At 39.4% G+C, this 12254-nt stretch overlaps 1 protein-coding gene across 2 annotated transcripts; it reads right to left on the bottom strand.

The window, feature by feature from the left end:
- Positions 1-705: 705 nt before the first annotated feature.
- Positions 706-2474, bottom strand: LOC110923271 (putative RING-H2 finger protein ATL21A). Of its 2 annotated transcripts, XM_022167417.2 has the most exons (3): positions 2210-2473; positions 1750-2072; positions 706-1135 (listed from the first exon to the last, which is right to left on the bottom strand). In XM_022167417.2, exons 1-3 carry the CDS (start codon positions 2281-2283, stop codon positions 1050-1052), a joined length of 483 nt encoding a protein of 160 aa, XP_022023109.1. In that variant the 5' UTR covers positions 2284-2473; the 3' UTR covers positions 706-1049. The 2 variants fall into 2 exon arrangements, with proteins under 2 accessions (XP_022023109.1, XP_022023108.2); XM_022167416.2 differs by having other exon boundaries at positions 1750-2474.
- Between the last annotated feature and the right edge of the window lie 9780 nt (positions 2475-12254).

Here is a 12254-nt window from a genome sequence, read left to right as displayed (position 1 = left end):
CTTTTTAAGAAAATTCTGACAAAAATTAAAATTTCAAACCTTAAATTTATGAGGTTTTGTTTAGGTGTGTTGGTGGAAGTTTGTCGTTAATATTTCCGTTTTTGTGTTAGAAATTTTGTTAGAATTTCGAACACTTTTTTTGGTAAGAGATTTAAGACGAAATCGGGTAGGTTTCTGCTTATTATGTATATATCTTACTGTCAAGGCTAGAGTAACATGTTCAGGGGCGGACTTACATTTAAACATCGGGTTCCAAGGAATCCACTTAGCTTGTAGCTTTTAGGCCACTCGTAGTGGTAACCAAATTGAGCGTTTTTTGCCCCATTCACGCCCAAACACGCCCGCGCACCGCCCACTTGGGCATTTTTTTGGTTGGGCGTGTAGATTAAAACGCCTGATTGTTTTTGTTTTTGACCAATAATAAATTTCCAACTCATTTATTTGTTTTATTTTTTTAAAAAAAGATAATAATAGGGTAATCATTGTTGTATGGTATGGGTTGACAGGATCAGAAGCAAAGTTATGTTCATTTTACTTGATGAATACAGTTGTGTCGTATTGTTGTCAAGTGATGGACCTTACCCGAACCGTCAAACCAGCCCGAAATATTTTATGTTCAGTTATATGAAATCGGAGCATCTAAAAATGTGAACCAAGTGAAAAAAAAATTCTAGATCCGTCACTGAACTTGTTATCCTCTTTGTGTTACTATTTGCAAAACCACACGAACTACAAACTTTTTCACGTCTTACAATTAGGCGTAGTGCATGTTAGAGCTATATCCTCATCGAGCTATGATGTACATGCATGAGTTATAATGAACGAAGAACAACCTTAAATAGACTTGGAAGCAACAGAAAATAACATAAACAAAGTACAAACTATCCTAAGATAAAGCAAGAGAACCAACCAACATTTGAAATATTCACTAACAACTTTTATTCGAAACTTAAAATAGACTTCAACACCAGCTAACCCATATCCGCTTCTGACTCATATTTACTTATGATCCAAAACCCCCGATTTTGTCTGAATTACAATTTTCATAATCATGCAATGGCAACCGAGGCTGTCATGGCCAGTATAGCCATGGCAAAAACTATTATTCCAAATAATCTGGGACGTATTCGAGAACCTGCAAATTAATTAGATGTTTAATGCTATTTAGATATTTTTTATGAAATTACCAAGGCACTACTTAAAAGATGATTCTCAATGACTATAATACCAATTTACCCTTGTTTGTCGGTGATTATCATCATCGTCATAGTCAATAAATCCAACCAATAGCAAAGCTAAGGTAGTGTCTGAGGAGGGTAACATGTAGACAGTCTTACCTCTACTCCGTAGAAATAGAGAGGCTGCTTACAGTGAGACCTCCGGCTCGATATTAGTTTTGCATCAAGCCTTGAACATAAGGCAAATGACATTCAACAATCAGGACAAAGGCCGATTAGTGCATGTACCCTTTTGTCTTTTGGCTATCAACGCCATGAGATGATGCATGATTAAACGTCCGTCGCTTTTAGCGTTATTTTCATAAAATATTAGTAAGATAACATTAAAATTAGTGCAATTTAACTTTTGACGCCTAAGCACCAACACATATATACATGGACACAGCAAGGGTTAATGTTTGTTAGTTCTTTACACGCACCCTCTCATTACCCCTCGGATATTTATCGAAAACCTTATTTTCACCGAGGGACCACCAATGGATATAATTGTTCTTCTATTTATATATCTTACCGGAAAGATTGGAGAAACATGTTGTCATATTTGTGTTACTATTCGCATAACCACAAGAGCTTCCAACTGCTTCACACCTCTTACAATTAGGGGTATCCCATTTTAGGGTTATATCCTCATCTAGCTGGTATGTAAACTCAGAATCATATCGTCGGAAAAGGACAAGCGGCACCCTTAAATGCCCGCTGATCCAGCAACCTGTCCGGTTACTTGTCATAAATGTCACCATAGACCCCGGACGAGTAGCAAGAACAGAAAACGATGTGTTACTGAGGCAATCAATGGGTTCATAGTAACTGGCCAATCTTTCATCATTTGGACAACTAAAAAGAGTGAAGTTTTCAAAGTTAGAAGCTAAGAAAGGTGAATTAGAGAGGTTGAACGTTAGAAGTCTAGCGGGAAGGCAGTTCAAGGGGTCGTAAATTTGAATAGTTTGAGAACGGTAGTCAATACTCCTTACCGAAAACTCACCAGAGCTCGGGAGGTTGATAAGCAGCGTGCTCTGACTTGCACAACGCAGATCGAATCCATCATAACCGCAGTTTTTAGGCTGCTGATCGATTAACCTGAAAGGGAATTGGACTCTGTTGAAGCTACGGCCACAATAGGAAGTTGAGCAATTATTTGATGCTGCTGAAGAAAGAAGAGGAATGAGGAAGAAGAAGTGACAAAAGACAACTTTGTAGGCCTCCATTGATATCCAAGATTTGACAATGTGTAGATGATAAATGGTCATCATTTAACTTAATTCCCAAGTCAAATCTCGTCGCTCGCTTCATATTATTTGCAAGTAATAGTTAGTTAATATTTATAATATTAAAGTCAAGAGTATGTTTCATCATTAAGATGGTGCCAGGTTCTTATTTATTTGAACCGCAGTTTATATATTATAGCTCTAAGCATATCAACAATACTTTTCTTTTTTCCAAAATCAGAAATTATTTAGTCTGTTAAAAAATATTCTATCATGATTTAGCATTTTTTGAAGGCAATGCGATTAATATCTACATTTGTTTTTGTCTAAAATAAAAGGTAAACGGGTCTTTTGCTCAGCTTGTGACCCACTTGTATTATGTAATAATGTATGATTGCATTCTATAACATTATATTGTATGATACACTCAAGAGACATAAAACAAATATAAAATGGCGAACAGGATCTCAACTCCACTTGTCTTAGTAATAAAATAAGAACATTTAAATTCAACCGTGTTCCGTGTTGCCTTGGCTTTCAAAGGACATTATTTTGAATGAATCTTAATTTAACTTATCAACTTGTATCAACTTATATCAACTACAAATCTAATACGTGATATTTACAATATTACATCAATTGATTAACAAAAGTAAACAAAGAACAGATAAACAAACGATCTATATGCTACAATTTGACATGTAAAGGAGAAGGCGAATTTCTACAAACCGGACACATTCCGTTTATCTTAAGCCTCTCGTTGATACCCTCGGCATGGAAGCAATGTCGACACCTGGTACTCCAATAAACATATAGGACATGCTGCATCATCATGTCCGAAGAGCCTCTTGCTTTCACCTAGACTTTCGTGTAGCATTCAATTTTTGTTTGGTCCAGACCAACAAAATTTGATGGCAGAATTGCGCCTTCTGGAGTCACAGTGGTGATGGTGGTTCCCCGGTTAATATCTTTGTTCCACACAAAACAGCAAGGGAGGATGCCGTGGCTGGTATTGCAACGACAAAAACAATGATTCAAATCACACCCGAAGGTGTTGAAATCTGAGCATCCACAAATCACAAGTTTAGTATATTTTAGAAATATTTTTAAAATTAGCAAAAGTGTTGGCTAATATTAGAGTTTTTTTTTTGGATTTTTTAATGAAATTAAAATATTTAAATATAGAGTAAATTACAAGTTTTGTCCTTTATGTTTACATCAAATTTCAGGCGTTGTCCTTTAGCGCAAAAGTTGACAGGCGGTGTCCTTTACCTTTCAAAATCTTGCACGTTTTCTCCTTTACGACAAACCCAGTTAGATTTTTTGGTTAAATCTAGTCATATGCAAGGCACATGAGGGTACTATTGTAATTTCACCATTCAAGGGACTATTGCGTAACTAACTTATATTCAGTGACTGTTTTGTAAAAAATAAAAAAAACATCTAAATAATTCTCTATCTCTCACCCTATTCTCTCTTTTCTCTCTCAAAGGAACTCAAACTCCATCTTCCAATTTTCTCTCTCTCTCTCTAAACTCTCTCTCACACACACTCTCTCTATCACACGATCTGACTTTTAAGGTTGGATGTGGCAGGTGGTTATGGCGGGTGGTTGTGGTGGATTTGGGTGTAGGTGGGTGGTGGGTGGTGGGTGGCTGTGGTGCTAGGGGAGACGGTGGAGGTGGTGTTAAGACCAGTTGCAGGTGGGTGGTCGGTGGATGGCGAGTGGGTGGCTGTGACGTTACGGTCGGCGGTGGAGGTGGTGTTAAGGCCGGTTGCAGGTGGGTGGTTAGTGGGTGGCAGGTGGGTGGTAGGAGATTCGGTGGTGGCCGGAGAATCGGTGGTGGCCGGAGACCCGGTGGTGGCCGGAGAATCGTTGGTGCCCGGAGACTCGGTGGTGGGTGGATGGCGAGTGGGTGGTGGGTTGAAACCCGGTACTCTCTCACTTTCTTTATTCCTTATCAAACCCATTTACTTTTAAAAATGTTGATTCAGGTATTTAACCCACTAGCGAGTGCGGAATCCAAGCTAGTAGGCAAACCGGGATGAAGCAAGAACAAACACAAGAACACACAAAGTTCACCGATTAACACCACTGTATTAATACGTATGAAGGTTTACGGTTACAAGCACAAGGTTTACAATCTGTTTGCAAACTCTCTAAAGTATGTGTGTGTGTGTTTTTCAGCAGAGTTTCTCTAACTCTCTATGTGTGCATCTCTTCACACTAACACACTGCATGGGTATTTATACCCATACATAACAGGTCTGGTCGAAGGACTCGATAGATGGTCCGAAGGATCATCTATCGATGACAGGGAGCTCGAACGATCAGCATGGACATCGAAGGATCATCCTTCGATGTCTAATGGTCGAACCATATCTTTCGAGCACCTCGAAGGATGATGCGTATCCTTCGAGGCTATCCTTCGATCCAGACAAACATCATGTTGTCCAAGTCAAACTAGGAGGATAGTTGACTTGGTCAACTTACAGACTGATTTAGGACATCGTTTACATACAGACAGAATACAGACAAAGTACAGACACAAGTGCACCAACAAACTCCCCCTTGGCTGTAGCTTTGTCTTTATCTTCTATAATTGCAGACTCGTCTTGAACTTCGACGGTCTTTGGTCTTCGAGTTACCAAAACTCTGATGTCCTTTCAAGTCTTCAATGTCGGAGGATCTTCAAAGTCTTCACGTCTTGAAAGCAGAGAGTGTATCAACAAACTACCCGTATCATGTAGGAAGTGTGATGACAAACTCCCCCTTAACATAAGCTCCCCCTTGAGTTATGCTCGTGAAATACTTAAACTTTATGAAGTGAGATCCTGGTGGTGTTGATGATGGCCAGCGGCAACTCGATCATCTTCATCTTTTGAGCGCCTTCTCGTCGTGTCTTCATCCCAAAGCTTGTCATCAACCATGTTCTCCTTGCCTTTAGAATCTGCACATGCAAGAAATCTAAACGCATAATGAGAACAACTGCTTGGAATATAGTATAAACAAATGACACACGTATGACCATGTCACAATCAAACACCGTCCGACAGTTTGAAAGTTTAATAAATTTCTCAATTTTAGTCTTTAACTTTCAAAACATGCAAATTTCGACCGTTTATGAAGATTTAGTCAGTTCGGTTTTCGTTCAGGTTTCAGGTAACGAAGACTCGAGCTCCAACATCGTACGATCGAAAATAAAGTAGAAATAAAATCTTTTTGGCTTTTATAAAGTTTATATTAAAACACACCTAAAATCTTTTTGGTATTTTTGAAAGTAAAAGACAACAATTTAAAATCCTTTGAGTGTTATCAAACGACATCACCGCTAATGTCGTGCTGATATGCACCAAACGACGAAACTGTTTAAAAGAAAAACAATAAAAGTTAAGCAGTAAATAAATAAATATATACAAACCTTCTTTTTGCGAGTTTCGAGGGTAAGAGAATCATATCAGTGTACGGTCATGCCAAAACACTCTTGTTGTTCAGTTAGTTAACATTAAGATAAGCATCCTATAACAATTATCGGTATCGTTGTCCACTTAAGCTCAACTTATCAGATGTAATCATGTTTAGAGGATACGTTAATGTATGGTTTATACTTACCAACCGGTGTTCATCCACATCACGACACATTCCCGTATCAAGGTATGCACGAGAGTTCATCTTACCGGTGAGTATACCGATTATCATCTGTTTGACCGTATAAATTGTGAGATACTCACTTATTTTGATTTGAAAACAAGTCCTTTGTGATATAATCACTTATTGATGAGGAACTTGATTTTCATATGCATGAGGGCACAGGTGCAAGTCCATGAACAGGTCAGTACTTCCGTACAGCAGAGAGACGAACTTGACACCCGGATAAATGTGATATTTTATCACTTATTTGTTTTGGACATGTGATTGTTTATCACTTATTGAGGTCGAATGCAGTATGTAATATGTACACGTATGTATAGTATCATGGAAGATCTAGACTTGCGTCCCCGTTATTTTTCGGTAAAAGATACAACCATGATACCCAGATGATAAGCAGCATAAAGACCGAATATCTCAGAACCTCGGCAATCTATCAAACGAAATTTCGGTACTAAGACCATATGCCAATGAATGGTTCCCACCTGATCTTCAGTCGATTAAGATTTATATCACCCTGCACACTTTAAAATGATTGTGAGCCTACCAATACATCTTATATAGAGCTGCTTATCGTTTTGCATTTAAGGTTTAAAGATGTTTGGATAGACCACTGATGTACTATCATTTTCTCTTTTACTCGCCAGGAAACTCATTTTTGTTTTTCTATTGTTTTTGTGTTTTTGAAATTTTTCGATGTTTTTGTATTTTCTGAGTTTTGGATTTACTCCCCCTAAAATCAACAAACTAAGATAAATTTTAAAAACACACAAAGATATTTACAAAAATGATTTTCCGATGTTGGTTTACTCTTGCTTGACCTTAATGCCGTTTACCAATAATAAGAAATCAAATCTAGATTTGTCAAAAGCTTTGGTAAATAAGTCGGCACGTTGGTCATCGGTGTGGACCTTAACGACATCGATTAGCCTTTTCTCAAAGCAATCACGTATGAAGTGATATTTGATTTCGATGTGTTTGGTCTTTGAATGCTGCACAGGATTTTTAGTGATATCTAAAGCAGCAGAATTATCAACGTATATAGGAGTAGTTAGGAATTCAAAACCGTAGTCCCGCAATTGTTGTTGGATCCAAAGAACTTGTGAACAACAACTTGAGGCAGCAATGTATTCAGCTTCGCATGTTGATGTAGCGACACACGTCTGCTTCTTGCACTGCCAGGTGACTAGGCGATTTCCTAAAAACTGACATCCAGCCGTTGTGGATTTGCCGTCGATTTTACATCCGCCAAAATCAGAATCACTGAATGCGACCAAGTCAAAGTTATTATCCCTAGGATACCACAGACCGGTGTCAGGGTACGCCTTCAAATAACGAAAAATCCTTTTAACAGCTGCAAGATGTGAGGCCTTCGGATTAACTTGATATCTGGCAAGCAGGCACGTTGGGTACATTATATCTGGCCTTGATGCTGTGAGGTACATAAGGGATCCGATCATCGCGCGATAGTATGAAGGGCTAACAGGTTCACCCTTCAAGTCAGGAGTAATTCCGTGATTAGTTGGCAGTGGGGTACCAATGGGCGTTGCATCGGACATCTGGAACCGGCTCAAGATGTCTCCAACATATTTAGTCTGATGGATGAAAATCCCAGACTCCGTTTGTTGCACTTGTAGGCCCAAAAAGAAATTCATTTCCCCCATAGCACTCATCTCGAACTTATCCTGCATGATGCGCTCGAAATTCCTACACAAAACATCATTAGTAGAACCAAAAATAATATCATCAACATATACCTGTACCAGAAGAAGATCTCCATCTTGTTCTTTGATGAAGAGAGTACAATCGATAAGACCCCTTCGAAAACCGTTCTCCAGCAGATATGTAGATAAGGTTGCATACCAAGCTCGTGGCGCTTGATGAAGACCATAGAGAGCTTTGTTGAGCAACCAAACCCGATCGGGATGAACAGGATCTTCAAAACCTGGAGGCTGTTCGACATATACCTCTTCTTCAACCACACCATGTAAAAATGCACTTTTGACGTCCATCTGGTAAACCTTGAATCCTTTGAATGAGGCATAAGCCAGAAAGATCCGAATAGCTTCCAGACGTGCAACTGGTGCATAGACTTCGTTGTAGTCGATACCCTCTATCTGACGAAAACCTTGAACAACTAAACGAGCTTTGTTTCTAATAACCACTCCACGGTCGTCTTTCTTGCATTTGAAGACCCATCGAGTGCCAATCTTCTTGTAATTCTCAGGCTTTTCAACAAGCTTCCAAACACCAAGCTTGTGAAATTGCTGTAACTCTTCTTGCATGGCTTCAACCCAGGCACTATCTTTCAATGCTTCTTTCCACGACTTTGGTTCTTCTTGTGACACATAACACGCGAAGGACCAGTCATTCTGTTGACCAGATTCTCTTATAGCTGAATACAAACCAGCATTCCGGTTGTTTCTCAGCTGATTACGCGTCTGCACACCGCGATGGACATCTCCTATGATATTCTGCTGGGGATGGGTATCGTGAATCCTCATTTCAGGATTATCCGGTACACGAGCATTGATACCCAAATTATTCAGATTAAGATCAACAACCAACTCTACACCTGGAATGTGGGTAGAAGTGGATGCATTCCCTTCAGCAGTATCTATATTCTGCGTATGAGGTGTATCACCAGAGGCACCTTGAACAGGAGCAGCTGGAGCTGAAGATCCTTCAGCTGCATCATGATATTCATCATCTTCAGAAGAGTCATTATAATCAGCAGCATCTTCATAAACCTCATTTTGAACCATATTGTTGACAGACGTAGAAGCTTGAGGGTCAACAACAATAGGTCTAACCAATGGCGAGACAGCAGCGTTGTCACTTTCCAACAACATTCGAGCCGCTGCTGATTCTTCGTCAAAGGTTGGCAGATTGAAGGAGTCAAATAGCCCATCATAATCGAACATCCACGGATCACCCGGAGCCCTAACAGGACTCGTGTACCTTTGAACCCTAACTTCGCTCCATAGCTCAATCTTTTTGGTAGCTAGATTCCAAACACGAAAATTCGGAGTAGCATATCCAAGGAAGAAACCCTCGATAGCTCTTGCACCAAACTTTCCATCCGGCTCAATCATAGTACAAGGAGCACCAAATGGTTCAAGGTAAGAAAGATCCGGTTTCCTTCTCTGAAGGAGTTCGAAGCAAGTCTTGCCATGTCTCTTAACTGTAAGAACTCTGTTCAACGTGTAGCATGCAGCCGATACAGCCTCTCCCCAGAATTGAATAGGGAGTTCCGACTCTACTAACATTGTTCTTGCAGTTTCAATAATAGTTCGATTCTTCCTCTCAGCGACACCATTTTGTTGTGGAGTATAACGAGAACTGTACTCATGAAGAATGCCTTTAGAAGTACAAAACTCATCCATAACTTGATTCTTGAATTCAGTTCCATTGTCGCTTCGGATCCTTTTCACCTTCAACGTATAGAGATTTTCCAACATTGTAAGAAGATCCTTGAGGATGCCAGGAGTTTCACTTTTGTGTGCCATAAAAGATACCCAAGAAAATCTAGAGTAGTCATCAGTAACTACTAAACAATAAGCATCACCAAACGTTGTCTTGTGTTTCATAGGTCCAAATAGGTCCATATGAAGACGTTCGAGAGGCATGCTGACAGTGTTGATTTTCTTCAAGGGGTGAGACTTCTTTGTTTGCTTCCCCTTTTGGCACGAGACACAGATATCTTGTAGATGAAAACTTCTTACAGGCACACCATTCACAAGATTATTTTTCACCAAATGGTTCATTTTTCTCAAGTGAATGTGTCCCATTCTTCTGTGCCAAGATATAGACTCCTTTTCTGTGGCTTTTGAGACAAAACAAGTAACTTGTGCAGATGTAGTAATTGCTTGGCTCATATCGAGAATATAAAGATCATTAACTCTCGGAGCCGATAAGAGAACCCATTCTTGTGGAATTTTGAAACCAGGCTTCAGCACATAACAGCCAGCATCATCAAAAATCACTGAGAACTTTTTATCGCAGATTTGCGACACACTGAGAAGATTGTGATCAATTTGCTTCACATAATTGATCTTATCAAAGCACACGATACCATTGGAGATACTTCCTTCTCCAGTGATGTACCCGCCTTTATCACCCGCAAAAGCAACATACCCTCCTCTGATATTTCTCACGTCATACAGGAGCCGTAAGTCGCCAGTCATGTGCCTGGATGCTCCACTATCAACAATCCAATGACTATTAATAGTTCCTCCTAGAACATCCTGCACATGTCAAATAAACACATCAGTTGAGAATGGGGACCCAAGCCTTAGTGGTCTTGGGTCGTCCCTTGGCATCACGATACGTAAGCTCTATCTCTTGATGGTTTTCAAGAACAACTGCTCCCCCTGAATTGTCACCCGACTTAGGTAACCAAGTTTGTCTGTGCCTACCAGTTTTTGAAGATTCTGGTTTTACAGGTTGTGACACTCTTGGTTCCTTTTGAACTGTTTTAACTTCAGATTTTAAAGCTTTTTCAACAGTTTTTATGTTCTTACGTCGTTGCTTAGTTTCTTGTTCTTTTACAGTTCGTTTATCTTGTTTAGGTGAAACTGACCGACGTTGAGGGTGAACTGCTTCAGGTGGAGCCTTTTCAACCAACTTCTTCTTTGGAGCATTTGGGCAATTTCTGATAATGTGTCCAATTTCTCCACATTTGAAACAAGTTCTCCTTTCAACAGACTTAGGAGAACTTGATCGACTGCCAGATGTTGAGCTTGTAGAACCTGAGGTACTTGCTTTTTCATCACACCCGTTTGTGTGTTGGGTGTAATTGTTATCACTGTTTCGTTTCAAAATCTTGACTTGTTGTACAAAATCAGTGTTTGATTTGTTTTCAAAAGTCTCAATTTTATCTGTACCTCTTGATGCTACAAACTTAACATCTTTTCCTTTCTTCATGTAACGAGCCCCTTTTGATTCAACTTTAGCCTTTGGCTTTGGAGCTCGTTGTGGTTGTTTACCCTTAGAAGCAGTAGGTTGTCGAGTGGTTGGAGATTTTTGATTACCAAATTGTTTCCTAATCTCAGATTTAGGAATTGGATCACATTGTGTTACCACAATTCCTGGTAGAGTTTTTCCCAAAAATTTGTTTGTATTGTCTTCAAAGACTTTATCAATCAAAGATTTATTTACATTTTTAATTGGAAAAACGTGATCTGAATAGATTGTACTATCTCCAACCAAGGTATACAACACATTACTGCTTTTAACAGTAGACACCGCCTTCTTTTCAACCTTGACAGGATCAATCACTGGCTTCTCAACAGATGGAACCTCAGGAGTATCAGGATCACAAAGGATGTGATTCTCTCGTGGAATATCTACTCCTTTCATCTTGCTAAGTGATTTATCCTGATCACTTACAGCCACATCTGATTCATCATCCGATGTCTCATAGTCCTCGATAATTGGAGGACTTTGTTTCATGGATGGTGAAGTTTCTTGTTCCTGAGGGGCTGTGTTTGAAGAACTGTCCGATTTGAACCCTAGGCCAGTAGAAAATTCCTCAAAGTTCAAAGGCACACTGGGTTCATACCGAGGCATTTCCTCTTCATCGGGCATCTTGGTATAGTTGTCCATCAAAGGGGGTGGACACGCCTTATACCCTACACCTTTCACGTTACCTTTCAGTTGTTGAACGTCTATGATGTGATCAAGCACAAATCGGGAGTTAGAATAACTATCCAATTTCTGTTTGATTGCATCATGCCTGCATTGGGCAATGGCTAATTGCTTCTTAGTTTCTTCCACAAGGTTAATGTATTCATTTATACTTACTTGTTTGTGGTAAACTACTTTGTTAACCTCGGACACATTTTTCTTTAATGTTTCTATTACAGATTTAAATTCTTTTTCATTCCGGGTTAAAGCCATGTTTGCCTCTTGGCATTTTGACAGTTCAATAACCAAATTCTGATTATGACTATGAAGCTTTTCTGATTCAAGCTTCATCTCTGCACATGATTTACAAATACTAGGAGCAGGAGGTTCAGAAGTTACCTGACTAGTAGAGGCTGAACCATTTGCCATAAAGGCAGTTTGAAAAGAAAAAGCTCCATCTTCAGAGAATAGCTTTTCCATTTCCGTTGATGTAGCAGCAGCCTTCCTAATCAGAATTGATTTCTGACATTTAAG

Source organism: Helianthus annuus, chromosome 17, assembly GCF_002127325.2.
Source record: "Helianthus annuus cultivar XRQ/B chromosome 17, HanXRQr2.0-SUNRISE, whole genome shotgun sequence".
NCBI lineage: Eukaryota > Viridiplantae > Streptophyta > Magnoliopsida > Asterales > Asteraceae > Helianthus > Helianthus annuus.
This window is presented reverse-complemented; position numbering and strand designations above follow the sequence as displayed.

Excerpts from the sequence above, each read along its gene's own strand:
- LOC110923271 (XM_022167416.2), bottom strand. The coding sequence starts at position 2,443 with ATGGAGGCCTACAAAGTTGTCTTTTGTCACTTCTTCTTCCTCATTCCT. Across the intron at positions 1,136-1,749 it reads ATGTTTCTCCAATCTTTCCG|GTTCTCGAATACGTCCCAGA; the intron begins GTAAGATATATA and ends ATTAATTTGCAG.